Source organism: Stenella coeruleoalba, assembly GCF_951394435.1.
Source record: "Stenella coeruleoalba genome assembly, chromosome: 16".
NCBI classification, from domain to species: domain Eukaryota; kingdom Metazoa; phylum Chordata; class Mammalia; order Artiodactyla; family Delphinidae; genus Stenella; species Stenella coeruleoalba.
Window position 1 is genome coordinate 15,868,389 of NC_137162.1, and position 24,362 is coordinate 15,892,750.

The following is a 24,362-nucleotide window of genomic DNA, read 5'->3' on the forward strand; positions in this document are numbered from 1 at the left end:
ACTTTAAGGTCCCCTCGGAATTTATATTTTGGAACATAAGCACTTAGAGTCCAGAAGCTAAGTGTTGCCAGCCGTTTCCCACAGCAGACACTAGCATTGCCATTTAGATTGACTTGTCTTAGAATTTGTCACTGAGGCTCTCATGGTGGCGAAAAGAAGAATAAAAGTTGGACAGAGCGTTTGAATTTAAGTACAGTGGGAATCCTTCCAGTGAATGATCTCCCAAGGACTGAAAAATTGGCCTATTGGGCTGACTTGGAAGGAGCTGAAAATGAAGACCAAGAAATGTATATCTATATACACAGTAGCTTCTCACCCCAGGAGCTGAGATCACTAACAACTTAGATGAACCAATGCAAGGACTTATTTAAAGGAACAAAATGGCTACGAGTGTGATATATACACTATCATATGATATATACACTATTATGTTATTTTTAAGCAATGTCAACACCAGGCTGATAGATGATGATGATGACGACGGTACCTTCCGTATATGATATTTCATCTGATGGCTTATACATCACTTTGCCTGAGTAATGAACTAAGCACGAAAATAACCTTTTAGGGCCTTCCTCAGTCATTTCCATCCAGGATAGAGTGAAACGTTTTATCACTTAAAGAAGGGGTGTTTAACTTAGAAAAGGCCTCATCTTGAGAATTTTTTTGTTAATGCCAAAATTTTTGATGCCTTTCGCATTTCAAGGACTAAGAATTTGGTACCTAGCAACATTATGTACCCTGAGACCTTTTCCCCAACGAGCCGTTGTGATGTGTGGAAATCATACTATGCAGGATCACTTAGATGGGTGTGTTGCTGAGTAGCTGTTTACCTAGTGTTTTCAAATGTCTCGTGGGAGATTTTAAATGATTATAGAGTTAAATCTACTTACAAAGACTTGAACATACTAGCGTTTTTTCTAGCCACTAGAAAGGTCAGTGGTTGCCGAAGATATGCTGCTAAGTAAAAAACTCTGCCCAACTGGAGACAGCATTCAGCCAGAATTCACCCTTTGGGAAGTCAGACAGTCATTCCATAGCCTTTGAGAGCCGTCGACCATGGAAGTGATGGGTTTCTACTGCCACTGGGCAGCAGAGCATCTTAATGATAGAATACTTGGGCAAATGCTAATTCTAATGACCTTAAACCTTGATGTCCCATATATGCAGCTATTTTTGTGTGTGCGTGACCCTGGCTAGTAACTATCAGAACAAATTTAATGGAGTTTCATCTGATTGGATATTATAAACAAAACCTGTGAGAACATTTCTCTCCCCCGAAAATCTGATGTTCTACAAGTACAGGAAGGTTAGAGGTGCAGGATTAAGGGCAGGGAGCAGTATGGTTTCAAAGCAGTAGCACCAGTGTTCAAGATAGGCAAGGTCTTCAGAAAAAAACCTCAAATAAAGCAAGAAAGTTGAGTCTCTCTAGAACTTCCTTTGAGAATAGCCCACAAGAATTATTCTGTTTTTTAATTATGGATTACTCTTGTGAATAATTTCTAATGTTTGTAGGAGTAAAGAATTCTTCTGAAGTGAAACAATTAAATTGGGGTTATTAAGGATCAACTCTAGGGAAAGCTATTTTAAAAAAAAAGAAAAAAGGTACTATTGTGATCCCATTGCTGTGTCCTAGCATCCGGCTGCCTATAATTAAGAGAAAGATGATGGTTGATCCTGCAGTGGTGCTCACTAAATTAGGTCATTCATTGCTGTAGAATTAATTAGTTGGCCTACTTCAGTCATTCATTCACAGACATTTATTAAGCCCTTAGTCGTGGCCAGGCACTGTGTTGAACACACAGAGGTAAATGAGATCTAGTTCTGATTCAGCCTTAGGGTTAAAGCAGGATTTTCTTCTAAACGTAAACTGTATTCTTCCTCCCCCTGCTTGCCTCTACCTGCGTTTTTTATATTAATTTTTTCAGACATGAGCTGGTTATTTCTCTTTAGGAGAGTGATAGGAAATGACGTCACTTTCTCTTTAAATGAGCTCTTTAATAGATCAGTGGCTGTAGGTGAAGCTTCATAATTTTTAGGAGCTAATATCTCACTCTAGTAAAGTCAGCATTATGATATATTGGGAGCCAGATGCTAAACTGACTCTTGAAACAAAAAAAGAAAAAAGGACAAAAGTTTTAGAACATGATAACCAAAAACCTGGACTCGAAATCTGAGACAGGAACAAATTCAGATCTCATATTCAGAATATCTTACTGCCCATTTGGTACAGATCTGTGCTCTGGTTATCTAAAACTATACATATCAAAAAATTAAAACCCTATTGAACGTGTTATTTTGAGACTCCAGCAATTGACATCTTTCATGCATTACTGGCCAGATTTAGAACAGTTTGATTTACTTGAAGAAATTGGCCCTTGTACACCTAAAACTAATATAATGTTATACGTCAGTTATATCTCAATTAAAAAAAAATTTACGACAAAGTAAAAAAAAAAATTGACTCCTCTGTTTTCTGAAGATCTGTGATTTATTTAAAATTGTTAGCCTTAACTGATAGATATATTGGACTTAATCAAAATTTAAAACTTCTGTGCTTCAAAGGACACTATCAAGAAAGTAAAAGACAACCACAAAGTGGGAGAAAATATTTGCAAATCATATGTCTGATAAGAAACTTGTTATCCAGAATATGTAAAGAACCCTTACAACTCAATCATAAAAGTAATTACCTTACTAATTCATTAACTTTTGATAGTCCTATATCTTCTGGTGTATTCTTGCACGGATGTTCGCTCAGTCGTGGGGAAGGAGGACAGTAGGGTAAGAGCTGATCTCTTTCCGATTTTGCACAAGTCTCAATTCACCCTGCAGTTCTTATCCGAGGGAATGATGGTGGCTATGGGGGGGGTCCTCAAGGCTTTTGCAGCCAAGCCCAGCAGCGCGTTGCAGGCTCTTCCCCACTCCCACCTCCAAGAACGCCGTGCTGCCCAGCCACAGAGGCCCGTCCTGTTGCTCCCACACACCGTGGCCCTTCCTTCCCCGTGATGTTCCATCTCCCTAGAATCTGGACCTTCTCACCCCTGCAGCCACCCATCCACCTGGTGAGCTTACTCTTCAATGACCAACTCAATTCTAGCATCTTTCTGTAGCCTTTATGAAAAATCAATGGTACCTTCATATGAGTGCCATAGAATTTTTCGCATACCCCCGAGTAAGCACTTATGTGGTATTACGTGTACTTGTCGCTTATAAGTCTGTCTCCTTAGGTAGACCCTGATGAGGCCCCTTGCAGCCAGGCACCACATCTCATTCACCTACTTAGCTTCAATCGAAGCTCACTGCCCAGCCATAGTAGATGCTCAGTAAATGTCTCACTGATGGAATTTTTAGACTGGGTAGAGCCTCTTTTAAGAGAAAGGTAGAGAGAAGTATAAGTGGTCCCAAAGTACCTGGAAGAAAGGGGTCTGACTACTGTGTGTATTTCAAAGTGAAGCAACAGAAACATAGGCTGCAATGAAGGCACTTTGTGTTGCTCAGAGGAAGGACCACACAGGTTCCCAGACTCAGCCTCCCATTCAGAGAAATAGATTCTGATTGCCAGCCTCTGCCATTGTGCCTGGAAGTGATTGTTTTTGGGTTTGCATATCCCACCCCTTTACATGCTTGGGTTGTAAACCATCTGACGACTGACCCTGAATCATTAGCAAGTGACTTTCCGTTCTTCTTAATGTACTTTCCATCTAATCAGTTTGCTGCCAGCTCACAGCCTTCAACCGCATGCCATTGGAATGATGCATCTTACCGCTCACTGCTTTTAACCTAGTTCCACTTGAACTCAAATCTCTCTTTTGGAAAATTCAACCTTATACCAGTCACCTTTGTGAGCCAAGTTGATGAACTGAGTTTGTTTCTTTGGTTTCTCCTTTTTGATGTACCTCCTTCCGGTTTGTTCATTTTGAATTTTTATTATGCTAGCTTTGTTTTCTTTCTTGCTCTCCCTTCTCTCATTTTGTTTTCTCCATTCTTCTCATTGGAGGCAATGAGCCATCCAGCGGCCGGAACTCCCCTCTCCCTTATCGGCCAGACAGCCGCCCTCTCACTCCAACTTACGCTCAGGCCCCTAAACATTTCCATGTTCCAGGTAGGAGCTGACATGGTCTGTGTCTTGGTGTCCTGTCACCGTGCAGAATGTAGCCTTGTCGCCTCTGTCTCGTCTCCATTTCTCATGCTCTTTTAACTGAGATGCTCACAGCCGACAAACCCTAAATTGCAGGACCTGACCTAGAGGGCCTTTCAAAAGCTTTGTATGGGAGATGCCAGGATTGTACTGAAGGTTTACATTTTCTCTAAAATTTTTGAAGGGGGATGGGAGGCAGAGGGTGAAGGAATAAGGGTTGAGTTGCTTCGTTTTGTCTTGTTTTGACAAAAATTTTAATTTTACCCTCATGTTAGTACCTTCTGAGACACCACTCTGTGGTTTAGTGTCATTGTCTTACCTTCTCAGCCTAAAGACTGAACCACAGTGTTCTTGGGAGTACTTTTATTTTATCTGTTTGTCTCCAGTGTGGAGATTCTTTCTATGGACTTTTCAGGGAGCTGAAAAATTGGGTCATTTGGAGGGTCTTTCTGCAGTGTGTAATTAACTAACCACCTCCGTAGCCCACAGAGACATCTTGCAATTTAGGCTTGGTGCTATAAGCTTTGCTGTCATGGTACAAATAGTAATTTGCCATCAGGAACTGGAAAAATCAGAACCCATCAGTATCTTAAGATTTAGGGTCAGCTCACAATCTTTGTGAAGGCAAGATTGGCCGTCAGAAGTCATGATATTATTTTTCCGTCAGAAGTACATTGTTTTGCTTCTTTTAGCTACTGAAAGTGGTTTAATAAATTACCCATTATGTTAATGTTAGCATACATATTTGGAATCTGTAGTAGTTTTTCTCTTTTGCATTCCAAACTTACCTAGAAGTTTGAACAGAGGAAAGTTCAATGGGCTTCATACCACTGAGATAGCACTGCCTTTAAAAAATACATATAAATGAAGTTTCATCGAACCTTGAAAATCAGTGTTGTATGTTTGCAACTTTTCTCATAAAGAATGCCCAGCCAGGATCCAGTGCCCAAGATTCTGGGGAAACCTTTTGAAACCTACTGAGTATTTGCAGTCAAAGTTTAATGGTTGCACAATCAAATGGGGTTCTCTATAAATATATGAATAATATTTGGCATCTCCTTACTCTTCCTTTCTTTTGTAAAATTTGGCCTATACAAACTAGGATTTTGTCAAACATCCTGTCGATACATCAGACTAGCCTCGCACCTAAAAATTGTTTCTATGTTTTACAAAAATATACTCTTAATTTTCACCACATCGCTTTCCACTGTTCCACTCATTAGTTGAAAAGTAAATTGAGCCACTGGTGTCTACTGGGAGCTCAATTTCGAGACAGTAGCAATTTGGGGGTCTTCCCCAAACTGGTTACGTCTTCCTCACCATCACAGTATCTGCACTGCTTGCATTTCTTCCTGTTTTAACCCCACTTTTAGTGAAGTGTATATTTGAAATAAATGGCTCATGAGTGAATGACATCTCTCTATATCCTAAGATGTATTACAAAGGATTCCATGTCACATGTCTATAGTAATTCACTCATTCCTGTAATTTCTTCTTCCAGTAACCTCGATCTTTGTAATACAAAAGTTAACCTTCTGGGTTATTTTTGTTGGAGAATCTTCAGTTTGGTTTGCCTCTTGGTTGATCTGTTTTTCCCATCGGTGGATGCCTCCCCGTAATCACACACCTTTGCTTTTCATTTCCACAGATCAAGGGATCAACATTTACCGAAAACCACCCATCTACAAACAGCATGGTAAAACCCGCTTTCCTCCGCGTAGCTTTTAAATAGCAACGTCAGCTGAATTCTTCACTGTCCTCTGAAAGGCTTACCTGCTGCTGCTTTTGAGAATCAAACTGGGGCGTCCAGTGTATTATGCCTTTGTGGTCTCCTATGATGCAAATATTGTGAAGTCGGTTTTCCTAGATGGAGAACACTTAGCTTGATTAGGAAACTCCTGACCATCAAACCATGTATCATTACACTCATAGAGAAGGAAAGATACGGTCACAAAGTAATTCACAAACTCCCTAACAAGACTTTTTTGGGGGGCCATCAAATAATTTAACCAACCTCTCTGATAATTTTGATGAGCTTGCAATTAGTTTAACTAATTAAAACTAGTGAGGGCTAGCTACCTAAAAATTAATTTGACCAAGGGAATTCCCTGGCGTTCCAGTGGTTAGGACTCTGTGCTTCCATTGCAGGGAGCACAGGTTTGATCTCTGGTCAGGGAACTAAGATACCACAAGCTGTGTGGCCAAGAAAACATTAACTTGACCAAGCTTCCATCAGCCTGACTGTCCAGTTCCCCAGTCTCTGATGGAGCATGCAAATGTCTGCACCCTATGGTAGAGGGGATGGGACTCATGCTGAGACAGAGGCCCTAGCCTTGATCCCAGCTCTTCACCTAAACGGTTCTGTGATATCAGAAACGTAACCTCTGTCCCTCAGTTTTCTCATCTGCAAAAACCAGTACATTAGGCCAGCTTGTCTCTGAAATTCCTGCAAGCTAAGAACCACTGATGTGGATTTATAATTGTGTTTTCCTTTTCTGGGAATATAGAATTTTTAAACCCAGGAAATCATATTACTCTTTGTAAATCACATTTCCCTCCAACATTATTAGGTCTCTATAGATTCAGCTGCTGTAAATCTTTGTGAATGGGTAGAAAGCCAAGACTAGTCTCCAGGTGATTTCAGAAAATTATACACAAATTGTGCCTGGAAATTCGAAGGCTGCCTTTAGAATCCATATGACATTAATGAGTCCTAAAGGCTTAGGATGACATGAAAAGCAAATAGAGTTGAAAATGCAAAAAGGAAAAAAATTTCAGGCCAACATTCTAGGGGAAAAAGAATGTATGTATTGTAATGGTTCTAGAACTATGATTTTTTTTATCTGTGTTTTTTTTTTTTTTTGAGTTTACACCATGTGCTTGCTTTTTTAAGTTTCTTAACCTTGTTTTTGTTTGCTTTTTTTATGGTTTAATGTCTTCTCACCCACTCATTAACATGTGAATGTTTACTGACTTCACCAATTCTAATGCGTAAGTACTGTTTGAAGTCTGGCTTTAAAAATATATATTTTTTTAAATTTAAGAATAAGATTCCCAGTTTGATTTATCAGTTTATAGAGACTTTTTTTAAAAATACTAAAATTTCTAAGACCCTGCCTCTCCAAATAAAAATAATCAAATACTTAAGATTTAAAAAGATAGGATAATGTTAGGTTATTTATTTGGAAGGGATTAGTTTGCTTCTTTTTGTGAAATTGACTTTACTCTTTACTTTCTTTCAGTCTCTTGTAATTAAGAGTAGCACAACCAGAGCGGTACATCCCAAAGGACATTCTGCAAAAGAGCAATTCTCTGTGATAGAAATAGATGTCATACCAAACACTGGTGTCTATGCCCTGTGCCTTTGGAAAATGCTAGACTTAAATAAAGTCACACTTCTTAGTCTTTAATATGCTAACACATATAGTCCTTCTTTAGAAGAGGATATAGTGTGCAGTGTTTTCCAAGCTGATTTTATCTTTTATACTCATGAGGTTAGAAATTCAGAAAAACACTGTTCCATGCCTGGCTGAGAATTTACCCCTTATTATTATGTAGGACGACCTCAGTCAAGTTACTTAAGCAAATTGAGACCCAGAAAGTTACTTTAAAAATGTGGAATTGGAGATGAAAATTCAAAAAGTTACTTCCAGATTTAAAAATCTGTGAGCCCAGGGAGGGGGGCAAATTTTATTTATAGCATTATAAATATATTGTGGAATGTTTAGTAACATCCCAGGTCAGCTTGCAGAATTAGCCAGAATCAGGGACTGACCATTTAACCTGGTTTGTTTTGCTCCACTTCTGTGATTCCATCTGGGGCTCTAAGCCAATGACTCCACCTATCAGCACAGCCATTAAGAACTCTGCGAACTCATGCTGCTCCTATTCTGGCTTTTGTGGTTTTAAAGCTGGGTGACTCATTTGTATATGCAGCCCCTTGAACAAAACAGCGAGTGGGTATGGCAAACCCAAGTCTCAAGGCTAAACTCCTGCAAGCTGACAGTGGATTCTCCTGCTGCCACTTCACCTAGGAATCAAGGACACATATACAATAGGCAAGGATTGAAATGAACCGGACCAATATTTTTGTGGCTGAGAAGCCACAAAAATTCAAAGCCAACCAACTCTCTTACGATTAACACCTACAGTCAAGTGACAGTGTCATGCTTTTCACTAACCTCTTTAATTTCAAATTAACTAGATTCAAATTTCTAATTGCTCTAGAATTGTCCAGTGGAACTTTCCGGGATGATGGAAATGTTCTATAACTATACTGTCCAATACAGTAGCCGCTAATCACGTGTAGGTATGGATCACATAAAATGTGGCTAGTGCCACTGAGGAACTGAATTTTAGTTTTATTAATCGTTTGTTTTATTTAATTGTGTTCATTTAAACGTGAATAGCCACGTGTGGCTCGAGCTAGTATTGGACAGCACAGCTCTGGAACAAGATTTTTCAGATGTAGAACAGATGTAGAATGAAGCTTTGCTTCCGGCAGAACGTAAGGAGGGTGAGTCGAGTTGTCACTAGGAACTGTTAGTGACGGGGCGATGGATAACGGTGATAAACAGCTCTCTGGAGTTCACACTTTTTGCCAGAGCACGAGAAAACTACGTGAGAGGATTGTGTACTGCCATGACCTTACAGACCGCTAGCTAAGCTGCCCCTGATTCCCATCCAGATGCAGCTGCCTTGGCAGCCCAGAGCAAGTCTTCAGAAGACATCATCAAGTTTTCCAAGTTCCCAGCAGCCCAGGCTCCAGACCCCAGCGAGATACCAAAGATTGAGACGGACCACTGGCCTGGTCCCCCCTCACTGGCCGCCATAGGTATGCAACGGTAGCAGCTAAGCCACATGGACAGATTGCTAGGAGATCTCAAGATGCAGTGCTTCAAAGTATGCAAGGACATGTGTCCTAGTGTAAAGACTTTTTAAGAAAGGTATGACCAAGAGTTAGAACAGTGAAAAGGACTAAGGTAGTGTTAACGTGTGTGCAGAATGCTTCAAAAACCCAACCACCAGAGCCTTGTGCTAACCAAGCCCAGTGAGGTGCAGAACTGGTCTAAAACGGGTGTTTTGCGTGGACTCTCAGTTATTATTGTAAAGTCGGTAACTTTTTATTTTATTTTTTTTTTGTGGTACGCGGGCCTCTCACCGTTGCAGCCTCTCCCGTTGGGGAGCACAGGCTCCGGACGCGCAGGCCCAGCGGCCATGGCTCACGGGCCCAGCCGCTCCGCGGCACGTGGGATCCTCCCAGACCAGGGCACGAACCCATGTCCCCCGCATCGGCAGGCGGACTCCCAACCACTGCACCACCAGGGAAGCCCCAGTAACTCTTTTGAACATAGTTGAATCAAAGCCTCCTGCCAAGAACTTCGCTCTATATAGTTAGAGCATAGTGGGTGGATTTACTGAGTGTCCACAGAAGTGTGACTTCTTTGAATTAAGTTTGTTTTAGACGATTTCTGGGTTGTAATTACGATTCTCTTAACAACCAATCTTAACGCTGAAGCTCTTTCATTTTTCTTGCCTGATCACGTTCTGCATTACTAAGAAGGGCTGTTACAGAGTAGCAGGTGTTCTGGAATATTACTCATGTAAAGTTACATGATTTCACATCTGTCATTTCCATGACTTCTGTGCTAAAATGTCACATTGGAGCTGTTTCATTCTTTGCTTTGAACCACACATTTATGCTTTAGAACTGTCTGTGTGTTTACTGCTTTGTCATTAGTGAAATCACTTGGCCCTAAAAAATGGTATTAGCAAACTCAGAAGGTAGTACTGAAAATTTAGTGAGTCAGCTTTACAAAGATATGACTATCTCATCACATTTCTGTTGACAACCTAAAAGGCCTTCAATTTGCCAAAATTCCCAAATTTTCTTCATCCTGCTATTTTTCGCCAAGTTATTTTTGGAATAACTTTTACAGGCAATAGAAGTGGATTTTAAAGCAATTGATATCTATAGAAATAGTTGAAGGAAAAATCTATTATACCTCCTGGGTTCCTTATTCGCAAGTATTCTATACGTTATGTTGACTTAAGGTGTATCTAGTTCTTGAAAACTTATGTCTATTCATTTTTGTTCGTGTAGATTAAAGAGAGAAAATTCACGTTGATATTCATGATTTTAGAAACTAAGACTCAGTCGTCAGCTTTTTTCTTCTGCTGGTCCACGTCCTTCAGGCAGTTCTTGGGGCCGCTGAGGTTCCTAGTTCAGTCGTGTTGCATAGCAGGGACATTAAACAGCTAAACTTTGGGGGAGAATTAACATTTTGTTGTTACCAACTGTCATCACTAAATAGTTTGGGGTTCCAAAATGAAGAAAGCTTCTGGTCCATTAATCCAACGGATCAAACCCTGAAGGTATTAGTTAGAGTTTATTTTGATTAGATTAGCAGGCTTTCCTATCTCTTTCCACAGCTAAATTAGTCCAAGCCACTTAGGAAAAGCGATAATTATCTTAATTTTCCAGCCATTCAGACAGATTCCTCCTTTCCCTTCCATCTCCCCTTTTCCAGGAAGCTTAAAAATTGTACGTGATCTGCTCTATTATACTGAAATAAGTAACTTTTTAGCTGCATTAACCCTTTTTATTGGCCCATTAGTATAAAACCCTTTTGTGACCATTTTCTGAAAGACCTATCCCTTCAAAGAAAAATAAAGCATGCTTCTTTTTTCTTTTTTTAAAAAAATATTTATTTATTTGGTTGCACTGGGCCTTAGTTGCAGCAGGTGGGCTCTTTAGTTGTGGCTTGAGAGCTTCTTAGTTGTGGCTTGCTGCCTCCTTAGTTGTGACACATGGGCTCCTTAGTTGTGGCATGCAAACTCTTAGTTGTGGCATGTATGTGGGATCTAGTTCCCCGACCAGGGATCGAACCTGGGCCCCCTGCATTGGGAGCGTGGAGTCTTAACCACTGAAGCATGCTTCTTAATGAATTTATTGGAGGTAGAAGACAGGGTGATGGTATGGTGACAAACCTAAATATTCAGAAAAAAGAAAACAAGATTTTTAAATTCGTCACAAGAGACTGTCTTACCTACTTGATGTTATCTAGATGAACCTGGCTTCCTCTCTATTTGAACAATGACCTCAGGGACATGAAAATAATAACCGTAGATGCCCCTCCCACCTACTATGGAAGCTCTGACCAGTGGCCAGTGGGATGACTTACACCCAATCATAATGGCAAACCGAGTTCTAATTGAGCAGATCAGATTGTTGGGAGGCATGCCTTACTGAATCACATTTTTGGACTGGCTTGTCGAACGGGGCCCGTTGTCTCAAGAAACCAGCTGAACTGGTGGCAGGCTCTTTTTTCCCATGTGTTGTTCACAAATGTTGAAGACCACTGCTGACTTTGCCCGCCTGACACGTTGAGCACAGGTGGACTAGCCCTTGAGCTCCCCTTGCTGTGGGGCTAACGTGAGAGGTTGTCTTTGCTGTGGACTTAGGAGCTGACATGAGACGCAGATCTAGTGGCAGAGAGGAAGACGACGAGGAACTGCTGAGACGCCGGCAGCTACAAGAGGAGCAATTAATGAAGGTTTGTCCTTAAACTACTTTGCTGCAGCCTTCACTTCGGTTCTGTCTTCTGTCGATCCATGTTACTGGATGATTGCTATGGGCGAGCCACCAAGATTAGCAGGGGGTACTCCCAGCCCTCAGGGGCTTACGGTCCAGTAGGAGAGACAAGATGGGCATCTAGTGACTGTAATAAGGCAGATACTTAGCGGGTTCTGGAAGAGGTGACCTGGAGGTCAGAGAGACACGGAATGTTTGGGCCTTTTCGAGGAGAGCGAGACTCTGTGTGGGGTGTGTGGGTGTGCGGTGCATGTGTTGAAAGGATGCTGAAAGGCCAGGTAAAGCCAGAGTGCACTCCGAGGTGGTACAACACCTTCCTTCCCTCACGCAGGCTCTGCTGAAGGGATTCCCTTGGGAAAGAGCCTTTCTCCAAGTCTTTCCTCAGGACTCATAGGACCTTGTGTGTGTATATCTGGGCCAAGAGAGAGGGGATAAAATGGACTGTCACTAAGACATCCTCATTATACACTCTGTCTCTAGCTAGGCCCACAGCATCCCAGAAGGCCTGGGGTTGAGGGAGCCTAGAAATGATCAACTCCTACCAATAAGGGTCATTTTCCAAAGATACTTCATCATATGGGGAATGCACGTGATACTAGTTATATAAGGATACAAAGTTACATTTATTATGTGTTCCCAGTTTTGTATATTATGTGCGTAGAAAACTACTGGATAGATGCAGATCAGCATGTAAATGGTGGTTGTCTCTGAGTGGTGGATTATGGGTTCTTCTTTCCTTCTGGGTTTTCTAGAATCTGTACAATGAGCATGCATTATTTTTTCCCCTGTTTTTAAACAAATCAGTGTAATTTATCTTTAAAGGCTACTGTCCCCAGTCTTCCCTTCCCACATCAAAAATCTGTACATACTCACACATTGCCCTCCTGAGTCTACCTGCTGGTGCTTTGGGGGGAGGGCAAAGGAGGGAGAACACTCTTCTGATGTGGAGCCTGGTTTAAGGCAACAGAGCCTTGACATTGAAGGGACTATGGTGGGTTCAAGGTCCAAGACCTGGCTGACCTTTTGGGGAGCCACCAGGCTCTGGGACAATATGCCTCAGCCCTCTCCAGAGTCAGGAACTTCTTGCAGGATCTCCTAAAAAGAAACTGCAGTTCCCTAAAAGTAATTGCGGGCTTCGCTTTCATTTTTCTTTTCTCTGTGAATAGCTCAACTCGGGCCTGGGCCAGTTGATACTGAAAGAAGAGATGGAGAAGGAGAGGGAGAGCCGGGAGAGGTCCTCCCTGGCCACCGGGCGCTATGATTCTTCCATCAACTCAGGTGAGCAGCAGACCCACCGCCTTCCCTGAGCCAGGAGCTGGCCACCTGCCTGCAAGGAGCCTATTTTGACGGTTCCAGGAGAGGCAGGGTGGTTTCTGGTGGAATCTACAGAGTGTTCTATAGGAAAGGAAGTGTAAGAATCCTATGTCATGTCAACTTAACTTAAGAGCCTGCCATGGCTCTTCCTTAAATGTATGTTTCCTTCCTGTTGGAAATAGGGGGAGCCCTTGGAGGATCTCAGGAACCAAGAGGGGTCAGTTCCCTTGTGCCGGGTCTACCTTCTAGAACATACATCTCAGAGGGAAGCGGCAAAAAGAAAATCCTCATAGAGAACAGAATGCTTTTTATAACTTTGTTCTTTTTTTTTGATTTGGTCGCCCTGTGGGCCATTAGTTCCCTAACCAGGGACTGAACGCGTGCCCCCTGCGGTGGAAGCACAGAGTCTTAACCACTGGACCGCCAGGGAAGTCCAAGAACAGAACGCTTTTTAACTGTAGAGAGCATGAACAATTTTTTCAAAGTATTATGACTTTAGTATATTCAATATAAGAGCTGAGGGCTAACAGTGCTGTTGTTGATACTTTTGAAAGAGATTACTTATATACTGGGCTGAATAGTCTTTCGGTATATTTTCCCCTGCTTATACTTGTCATAAGCCTGTTCTCTTTTAACCCACGAGATATGTTCTCACATGTTGTGAACTAGTGCATAATTTTCTCTCCTGAGGATTCCTTTAAACATGTGTTTAGTGCTTCCTATGGAAACACTTCTGCTAAACATTATTTCATTTAATCTTCGCAACATACCAATGAAGTAGATGGTATTATGAGTATGATCATCTTCCCCATTTTGTAGATCAGGAGACAAGTAAAGGGAAGTTTAAGTAACTTACCCGATGTCACATTGCTGATAACTACCAAAACTAAGGTTTAGGAGTCCAAGTATTATAACCCCAGAGCCTACACCCTTAACCGGAATGCCCTGCTACTTCTCATAGATGTGTCACTGGCATTAATCTTGGATTAGGTAGTTTAGTAATCTTTAGAGTTCCTTCCAATTCTGCAACTCTGTTGTATAAAAATAAATAGCACTGTATCTACATGGGTCAAGAAATGAAGACTTAACAAGATGGACTACGATGCCCAAAGATGCAGAGGTGTTAAGTTGCAGAGCCAAAACTCAAGCCCAGGTCTACTCCCTCCAAAGCCCAGCAGTTTATGAGTTGTCCACACTGTTGATCAATGGGATACCCTATCCCAAGCCTCCCAGGAGTCCACCTGTGGTTGACCAGTAGATCTTGGTAACTTAAGTGTAGGCCTCCAGATCAGTTATTGCTGCCATACCAACTGGGGCTTCGGCCTATGTATCCCAATAGCCCTGGGTTTAGATCATTGCTTAGACCTTTACAAGCTGAGCAACCGTGGGCAAGATACTTACATTTCTATTAGCCCCTATTTCTTCTCCTGTAAAATGGAAATACTACCATCATCATTAGGATTGTGTTGAGGATTCAGAGAAGCCAAGCACTTCTTCCTTCCGCATCCCTCCTCGAAAATTTCACTGCCCACCCATTCCCTGCATCACCCAAACATGGTGGCATTTTATGAATATTTGAGCCCAATATTTGGATTGTTTTTTCCTAAATCTTCTATTCTGTAGGGTAGAAGATACACTGCCGACTTCATGAAAGAATTGGACTTCGGGTTCCTAACAATTACTTTTTTTATCTTTCTCTTATTCAGCTTCACATGCTCTATCATCGAAAACCTCATCTCTCCCAGGCTATGGGAAAAACGGGCTTCACCGGGTGAGATTTCTCAATTACTCGTTTCTGAGTCTCTTCCCTCTTGAGTCCTGGTGGAAGTGCTGATGTATTGTCTGAATACATCTGACAATATGATCTCAGTGTTGGATATAATGAAAATTGTAATCACCCTGCTCTCCTGGTAAATCACTTTGAGTTACAGGCAAAATAAGATATTTCTATTGAGAGAAAGAGGAATTGACTTTAGATAAAAGAATAGCCTGTATAAGCTTATGGGAAGACTAGATTAATTGTGTGCCCAATATTTCTACAGTCAAGCAAAAAGTAATTACCGGAGCCATTATCTCTGCTGTAAAAAGATACAGGAAAGTTTGTTACAACCTCCCTCCCCACAAAGCATAGAACAAGTGTAACTGTGTAGCTGTGATGTGGAAAAATGTGTTTTTATTTATCAGCAAGAGATACTTGCTTGCCAAGGACCTGCTGAGCAGTAGCATAGGATATACCACAAAACACAGGTATTTCATAGAAGAAGAACTACGTAGGAAAAATAATAGGGGTCCAGGAATTCGGCTTGGGAGGAATTCTCAGGATTTTGTAAATCCCATCTTCCTTTTCGCCTGACTCCAGAATGAGTGCCGTGGGGCAGATTTGCTAATGGTGTGTTTTTCTTCATTTCAGCCTGTTTCTACAGACTTTGCTCAGTACAGCAGCTATGGGGATGTCAGCGGGGGAGTGCGAGGTGAGGCCCCTGCGGCCGGGTGTTGGCTGACCAAGGGGAAGAGGGGCTGTGCTGTCACAGGCATGTTAGCTGGGCTCAGGCTGTGTCACATCCTACGGTCAGATCACATCTGTCCTCTGAGCCATCAGGGCATGTATTAAAATCCCAGAGGGTCTCTCCTGATGTGAGACCACAAGAAGCGAGTTTGTAGGAGGGAATTCATTGCTCCTACTATGTGCTGAGCACTAATTAGATCCCTGGAAGTACCGTGAAGCAAGACTGGGGCCTACCTTCAAAATGCATGTGGCTACAGATGAACTGGGGTGCAAGGCAGAAACAGAGACACAGATGTAGAGAACAAATGTATGGACACCAAGGGGGGAATGCGGGGGGCAGGGCTGGGATGAACTGGGAGATTGGGATTGACATATATACACTAATATGTATAAAATAGATAACTAATAAAAAGTGCATGTGACAGAGACAGAGAGAGAGAAACTCTGTGAGATAAATGCTACGATCGGAGATGCAGAGAGAAGGGAGAAACACCTTCAGGGTGTCAGCTTCCACAAGAAAGGGTGTTTAAACTGATAACTAAAACCAGAGCGGGTATCTTCCAGCTTCAGGGAGCAGCCAGGCAGTGTGCGCAGAGACCCGGAGCCAGGAGAGCGTGGCTTGTTGGGGGATGTTTGGAGAATTGCAATAGGTTATAATCTCTGTTGATGTTTCCCTGTTTTAACATGGGCTTGCCCTTCTGAGATTTTCTTTTTCTTTCCTTTCCAGACTACCAGGTATGGAACACTGTCTTTCCCAAGTTGGCCACACCAGCAAAACAGCCTTTTCACAATCCAGACATGTTCTGCTGCTCCAGGGAAGGGTTTCTGTTGAGAAGACCCTGACTTTAGTTGATCCGTCTAATCTTTAGTCCACAGATGTGAGGAGCCATGAGCAGCAGGCATGCCTGGTGCCCGGGTCAAGCTGGTCCTGCAGGCCTGCATGAGCCACACCAGGTGTCCGAGGACCCTCTTGCTCTGCCTTTGGAGAGTCCTCTCTGGGGTGGAAGTGGACCTGCATCAAGGGTCCACACACATACAGTTGCTTTTTCTTTTAGTTATAACCACTCACTCCTTGAGGCCCTCCCCTCCTCTGTGTGGTCACAGATGAAAAGAAACCCCTGTCTTGGCCAATAGGAAAGAGCTGCTGTGGTACCATTCCTTTTTTCCTAGAACCTAAACCTTGTAAAATGATAATGGAGAGTGAGAAAAGGGGAAAAATGCAAAGAAAGCTAAGATTAGAATTAAAAAAAAAAAAAGAAAAAAACAAGCATAGACCTGGCGATTCTTTGACGTACCATATACTTTAACACGTGCAGCCTACATTCAGGGATTAGTCAATAGTTATTAAGCCAAAATCTTTCATCAGCTGGAGTATAAAAGCAGCATTCCCACTATCCCTGCTTTTATTTAACAAGGAGCTCATTTTGAAAAATCCATGGTAATTAAGGTGACACATCTCTAAAATGGCCGTGAAGATTTGAGACCCAAACAGGGAGGTCTAGGAGCCCACAGAGCTCTCCCTCAGCTCCGCATGCTGCCATGGGCCACTCCTGAAACCTGCATTTCTGCTGCAGACCCTCCCAGATGGCCACATGCCTGGAATGAGGATGGACCGGGGTGTCTCCATGCCTAACATGTTGGAACCAAAGGCAAGTGTGGCTCTTTTTCTCTTTCCTCTCACATGGGATGCAACTGACACATAACCCTGAAAAGATTTGATTTTCTATCTTTTTCACCATCTTCAGGGTTGAGACCCACTTGGCTCTAGCCCAGTGCATTAGGCAGGGTGTGTCATAAAGCATCTTTCCACTCTGTGGGTTTTGTCACGCCGAGTCAGCAGGTTTAAGCCCTCGCTGGGTCTGGTGCTGTGTGTTCCCAGTGAAGTGCCAGCACTTCTCTCCTGTGACCTCGGTGTGTACTTGGCCCCTGCCATGAGCATGGCAAAGCCTGCTCCACGTGGAGCAGCTGCAGCGCCCTCCGGATAGGGGGACCAACACATCCTAGCTTACCCAAGACCTTCCTGGTTTTAGCACCGGAAGTCTTGCATCCTGGGATCCTCCTTAGTCCCAAGCAAACTGGGATGATTGGTTGCCCCAGCTCCAGAACATCCTGTGACTCCAAGGGTATCCAAGAGCTGTGCTCCTTGGTGACTATAACTGGGGCTTATTTCAATACGTCATCTACCAAAACACTGCTTCTGGGACTGGATTCATGAGCTGGACATGGAACGAGATTGTTTAACCCTACAAATGTGTACTGCCTTGTAAAACATAAACCTCTAATTTCAATTCTCTTCCAATTTTTACCTTCATCCCCAATACATAGTAAGTTGTATTCTTTTACTCAGCAGCGCCCTCCAGAGGCACAGTGCCACATGAGACACTTGTGGGTATTGGGAATGTATAGGAACCTGCCCCTGTCTGCTGGAGACTTGAGTGAGGAACACCCATCACTCTAATACTCTAACCATAGTGTCTTAGAAGCTCTATCTTGGGAGTCTTAGATTTTAGGTAGCTTCTGCTTGTTGATAAAATGGACAGCGGTGGGAATATTTCCCTGGCAGTCCAGTGGTTAGGGCTCCGCACTTCCACTGCAGGGGGCACGGGTTTGATCCCTAGTTGATCTAAGATGCCACATGGCCAAAAAAAATAAAAATAAAAACATGGACAGCAATATTCTAGGTGTTTTTCTTTGCTTCTCAGATATTTCCATATGAAATGCTGATGGTGACCAACAGAGGGCGCAGCAAAATCCTAAGAGACGTGGACAGAACCAGGCTAGAGGTAAAAAAAAAACAACAAACAAGCAAAAAAACTTGTCCCAACTGCATATTCCTGTGCATTTTCCACAACTTCCCCCTAAGAAATGTTCCAGTTAAGGCAAAAAGATAAAAAGGATCAACCTAGGTTAAACTAAGCTAACTTGGAGGAAAACCCAAATTTGTATTTAAGAGATGAGCATAAAAATGTATGGTAAAGTTCAGAAGAACAACCCAGGAGATGCAGTATGATTTCAGTCATTTTCTCTGGAGATTTGGCGTTGCCCTAATTTATGGCTGGGGATGTGGAATGGAGTCTCCATCACTCTTCAGATACCCCCAAATCCTTATCTTTCTCTGAGCCTGGGTTGAGTTTGTGGAGATTGGGGAGGGAGTGTTCACTAAAGAGGTGTGTACTGGGCAAGTTTCTCCCTTGGCTGTTTCCACATTCCTTGTCGAAGGGTTCGCTGGGTACACATACCCAAGGCCTCCTTAGATGTGGAAGACTGATCTTTGTACTTTTCCATCTGAATGGTTTTAATTAAGGAAAACTCTGGCTGCTAATCTCATAAAGAATCATTAATTTTCTCTGACAAAAAGCAGTACATCTGTATGTGAGGTCAGGCTGGCACAGAGAATAAAGGCTCCACTATCCTAAGAGAACCTTACTAGGCGGACAAGAGATTGAAGTTCTTGGTCTCCTCAGAAGACCAAACATCCCACTGCTGAGCCAGGAAAAAGCCCCAGGGATGCCAAAGGACCACTCTGGAAGCCTCTCTCTGGCTTCCTTATTGCTCTGGTCCATTTTCCCTGCATCTCCTCAGCGTCCCAAGGACCTGAAGTGGAGTCACCTCCAGGATAATGACTCATCTTACCGTGCCCCATCGCCATTCAATGTTATCAACAATCATCATTAATACTCCACCAGCTCTTTTCTTTGGTAGGAAGGGTGCCTCACCTGGCCTGGCCAGGTAAGGAACCACTGGGTCCAGTGCCTGCTAAGAAGCCTCAGAGATAAACTCCTCTTCCATCATTCTGCCTTTTGCTCTTCAAAACAATTACTTATAAACTGGAGAGCAACTCTCAAGGTCATCCATGTGGCCATCAGGACTGACCACTGTTCTCTTCTCCCATCACAGCGCCACTTAGCCCCAGAAGTGTTTCGGGAAATCTTTGGAATGTCCATCCAGGATTTTGACAAGTTACCTCTTTGGAGACGCAACGACATGAAGAAAAAAGCAAAACTCTTCTGAGTACCACACATAGACAGCAATTAGAAAAAGGACTGACCATGGCGGTGACACATAGGATGTTGTAGTGAGCCCCAAACTTGATTGGAGACTTTGCAAACTACTGTCCCTCAGCAACAAAAGGGAAAATCTGATTAAAACACCCATGAGCCAAATGATGGGCCAGCCCGTGGCAACATTCGCCCAGAAGCAGTGGGGTAGAAATGTCTGTGTTCCCACCCTCGACAGTAGTGTTCACGTGTGACCTTTTTCCATCACCTTATGTGCACAGCAGGAGCTACTTTTGTTTTCTTTCAACTGTTATTCAATAATAGTGTGACTGTATGGGTAAGAGCCAGCAAGTGCCCTTAGGATGCCGCATGGACAAAAGCAGTTGTAATAATTCCAAAGTACGAGTATATTTATTATGTAGCGCCGCGGCTGAGAAGGAAGAGCCCGAGGGATAGATCCACGTGGCAGCAGCCTTTGCCCTCCCTTTCCTCACTGGCCTCCTGCAGCCCTGCCTGGGCTTCAGCAGGAGGGAAAGCAGAATCGGGGCCCCCGGCAGCTCTGTTTCAATAGCCACCAAAGTCATTTTTAACATGGCTCCTTGTCCCCTACTGTTTGCTAGGACCTGATTGGCAAATTACTTAGCCTATTATTATTTTTTTTGCGGTACGCGGGCCTCTCACCGTTGTGGCCTCTTCCGTTGCGGAGCACAGGCTCCGGACGTGCAGGCTCAGCGGCCATGGCTCACGGGCCCAGCCGTTCCGCAGCATGTGGGATCTTCCCGGACCCGGGCACGAACCCGTGTCCCCTGCATCGGCAGGCGGACTCTCAACCACTGCGTCACCAGGGAAGCCCACTTAGCCTATTATTAAAAAGAAAAAAGAATTAAGAGAAAGAGAGGAAAAAGGAGTGAATGAAAATTCTCCTTAAACCCTTTTCTACTTCAGAAAGCGTGCTCCTCTGCACCAAGGACAGGAGATGTCTCGGCCCCGCAGCCCTCCACTCTTACAAAGAAAGGAAAGGGGGATTGTCTCCAGATTGGCCCAGTTGTATGCTGTTAGGTGAGTTTTGTCCAAAGGCCACAGCAGTCTTGATCAAAAACAGAAGTTCTGTCTCCTCTCAATGCAAGTTCTCCCAGCCAGCAAACTCTGCTCTCTATCTGGCATTCTCTAAATCACATCAAGCCCTGGCTGATTTTGGTTTTTTTAAGGTCTTTTCAGTAGTAGGCTAAGGAAAGGCATGTTTTTCTCTTTGAAATCTCTGCAACTCCAAGGTAGATTGCCTCAGAATGATTTAATTTGGTCTTTTGAGCTTGCTTTCTTGCCTAGCTCTGTGGACTTCCTGGTTTGCATGTGTGTGTTTATGTGTTTTCACTCACCCAGGGCAGTTTGGTGAGTCTGCATGTGCTTTTAAATTTCATTCCTGCTCGAATGTTTGTCCCACCGTGCTGCAGCTCCTCAGGGACATTTGCACAGGTGCACATGACTCAAAGGTCAAGAGTGAGGCTAACTGCATCCCTGCCACCAGGTCCCCTGTGGAAGGGTGTTGGTGGTTAGAAGCCAGCATATTCCATGTAGCTCAAGTCAGCATCAGACCGAAGACCGCAGACCTAGGATCAGACTGTGTGTAGACAGCAGAACATCTCACCGGAGTCCTCAAACTCAGTAACACAACATTCACATTGGAGCCGAAGATTACCCCAAAACTTGCATTTAAGACCCCACCATGGTTCCTGAAAGCCTCTGGCTGAGACTCAGACAGGACGTGACTCACATGTAGGAGGTTGTCACATCTATTCTCATGCTTTGGGGCTCTGTTTAAGAATTTAAACTCTATGTTAAAGCCAAAGAAGAAAACATCTGAATTCACCTGCATATGCCACTAATAATAAAAGCTCAGAAATTCTTCCTGCTGGCACCGAGTATTAGAATGAGTTAGTAGCTGACACCAGTGGTAAAAAGCAAGTAGAATATTCTTTCTGATCTTGTACTGCAGACCTAACTTGTGACACGCTCTAGCAACTGGGTGCTGTAGTGAATACTGCAATTGCTTTATAGTATGCTGTGTGCTTTCCAAGGGAATCTAAACCTGCCTGACCTTTGCTAGACATTGAATGTTTGAGGACTCTTCTCACAAATACGTGTGTGTGTGTGTGTGTGTGTGTGTGTGTGTGTTGGACCTACTAACATATTTAGCAAATGGCTCTGATGAGGTAGATGTGAGGAGACCAGCTCCTCCTTGGACTGAAGGCAGACTGCAGCCCACAGTTTCGCCCCTTCATCTATCCGTTGCCTCTTGCTTCATTCAGTACATCCGCTGTCCCATCTTCTGTGACCTCTCCTGCATGGGTAGCCTGGGCACAACGCCTGTGTGTCCTAATCCTTGCTTCTCTCTGGCAAAGTGTGAGGGGTGAGGACCGTGGTGTAGTCCCAGTGTTCCCCTGCCACGACCAATAACAAGGATGGCCAAACGTAGCCGAGGTTTCGGCTGGAGGAGAGGTTTTTTTTTCATTGGATAATAAGTTATAATCCACGTACTTGCAGATTAAATGTCAGTGTAAGAAAAATGGCGATGATAGTTAAAGAACTGAGCCCTAAATTTGCCGCCACTAATGAAACTCTACTTTTCTTGTAACTTTTGAATTCAGTTTTGCATCCATCTTGGCGGGGTCGGGGGTGGGAAATAGCTTCTTTCCATATCAAGTGTATGAGCTAATTTAAACTACACCGTGCAAAAATGCCTTGCCAGAACATGCCAGTAGCTTCCTGGCTGCAAGCAGAGCAGTGCTGTGCTCTAGGGAAGGGGGCACTGGGAACGCAGAGTGGGCTTCCCAACCCCACTCCCCAGCAGAAGGCTCCAGCCACGGGCGCGGGTCACAGGGCAACCTGATTCTTCCAACTGCCAAACTGAATCAGTGGGGCTACAGCGCCCTATGTGTTTCGTTGAACTGGACTCAGCATGCGTGTCCCGAAAATGTCCAGGTCACTGCACAGGAAATCAGTGTTCTCTGCTTGAACCCTGCCCCGCATAAAAAAATTCCAGTGGTTAACACAGTCAAATTAAGGAGGATTGCTTACTCTAGGACAGGAAGTATACACATGGTAAGCTTCCTTACTGCATACATAAAGGGCTACATTTTTGATCAGTGGGCTTACTAGTGATTCTTGAAGCATAGGCTGATTGCATGAAGAGGCCTCTATGATGACCTGAAAGTCAGTGCTTCCTTTAAAGTTGCTTCCAAAACAGCCAGGATACCATTTAGTCTTCTGGTGTGATTTATGTTGAGATATAAAGAGCGTTGGGAAACCTGTCCAGCTCGCTAGGTATCTACATTTTGGTTTGGGTTCATTATGAAATGTTCTTACTGTGACTCCTTCAATAACAAAAGATAAACTGCCTGGTCCCTGAAACCTTGAACAGAAAAGCTAGAGACAATGGGGAATAAGGTGCAAAGGAAAAAAAAAGTAGTTTCTATCTGTCATGTCCTCTGGTCTCCCCAGTTCTCCCCAACTTCCCATTCTGTTGTTGCCAAGCTGAGTTTCCTCTTCCGAGGTGAGGCTGGAACAATGCTCTTTTCAACTCCTATCCCCTCCATCTGGTGATGTCAGTCAACTCCACTTGGAAAAGTCTTGCTAGAAATGTTCCTAAAACTTTCCTCTAATTTCTTTACACTTTAAAGCAAACACCTTTTTCTAAAGAATTGCTTCTTAGATGATTATACAGTATATATATCTATGCTTTTGCAAGTTTAAAAATTCAAATGAACCACTTTTGACTAGGTAGGTCTTTCTAAAAAAACTCTCTAAAGCAAACTTGATGTTAGCGTTCTCTTGCATGTTGAAGGGGCAGGGGACCCTCCAGGCTGTGGGCTCCCAGAGCCCTCTTTCTGACTGTCAGGAAAGATGGTGGAAGGAAGATGAACTCTGTGCCATCAGCCCTTCTGCATCCTCTGCAGCAGGCTCAGTTTTTACAAATCACCTCATCTGTATTTCCGGTCACTGTTTAATCTACTTCCGAGGCCAGCCTTGATTTTATCTGGCTTGTAAAATCATTTTCCTTTTTATAAAACAAGTGTTTGTCAGGATGCCCTAAAACTCACTCATTAGTACTCCCTTTTGAAGAACGTTCTATCCAGAAAAAGAGATCATTTCAGGCTTGAGGTTCGTAATGACACCTTATAGTGGCGATGTGTGTTAAGGGAACTACCCAATTATGTTGTAATGAAAGAAGGAGAAACTTTGACTTCGGCGTTTTAAAAAATCACTGTCTTTCTATTTGCTGTCTAGGGAGTAGTGGGGAGATGGTGGCTGACACGCTTTGCATATGGATCTGCGTATTTCTCATTTGGGGCAAGTTTCATTTCTGGCAAACTCAAAAGGAAAGGGGGAGGTGGTCAGTTTAAGCTGAAAAACTTTCTAAACAATATATGTGTACACAGCAAAATTAAACCCAATCTTTTCTGATGCTTAGTGTAATTGAGTGGCGATTGTTATCACTAAATAAAATTCTTCCCAAAAGAGTATCTCCCAAGAGTGACGATGCCATGAGTCGCTTTCTGAGCCCGTTTGCCAAAGGTAGAGGAAAAGACTGCATCCACTAACATTCAGAAAGGCAATGAGCCACTTAGTGACTGTATATGTGTATGTTTCTTTACCCTACGGAAGAGAAGACGAATGTCTGCAGGATTGGTGTTCTTTTGGGGTGTTATGTACAGACCTGTCCCGTGATAAACGTGTGGTTTCTGTGAGTTGCTGACAGTCCTGCATCGAAGCTTTTGCAGTTCTTTCCTTTTTAAGTTGGATTTAATGGAA

At 43.2% G+C, this 24,362-nt stretch overlaps 1 protein-coding gene across 5 annotated transcripts in view; it reads left to right on the plus strand.

Moving 5' to 3' along the window:
• Nucleotides 1-23,860, plus strand: part of ABLIM1 (actin binding LIM protein 1) — a 318,168-nt gene extending 294,308 nt beyond the window's left edge. For 3 of the 5 annotated variants that reach the window (XM_079899551.1, XM_079899549.1, XM_079899550.1), the window contains exons 14-20: nucleotides 5,790-5,837; nucleotides 8,835-8,975; nucleotides 11,606-11,697; nucleotides 12,902-13,013; nucleotides 14,756-14,820; nucleotides 15,460-15,520; nucleotides 16,283-17,141. In XM_079899551.1, coding sequence (XP_079755677.1) covers nucleotides 5,790-5,837; nucleotides 8,835-8,975; nucleotides 11,606-11,697; nucleotides 12,902-13,013; nucleotides 14,756-14,820; nucleotides 15,460-15,520; nucleotides 16,283-16,398 — 635 coding nt within the window. In that variant the 3' untranslated portion in view covers nucleotides 16,399-17,141. Of the gene's footprint in view, nucleotides 1-4,000; nucleotides 4,106-5,789; nucleotides 5,838-8,828; nucleotides 8,976-11,605; nucleotides 11,698-12,901; nucleotides 13,014-14,755; nucleotides 14,821-15,459; nucleotides 15,521-16,282; nucleotides 17,205-18,257; nucleotides 18,339-19,452 lie in introns of those variants that run through there. The other 2 variants (XM_079899553.1, XM_079899552.1) reach the window with 2 other exon arrangements.
• The last annotated feature ends 502 nt before the right edge of the window (nucleotides 23,861-24,362 follow it).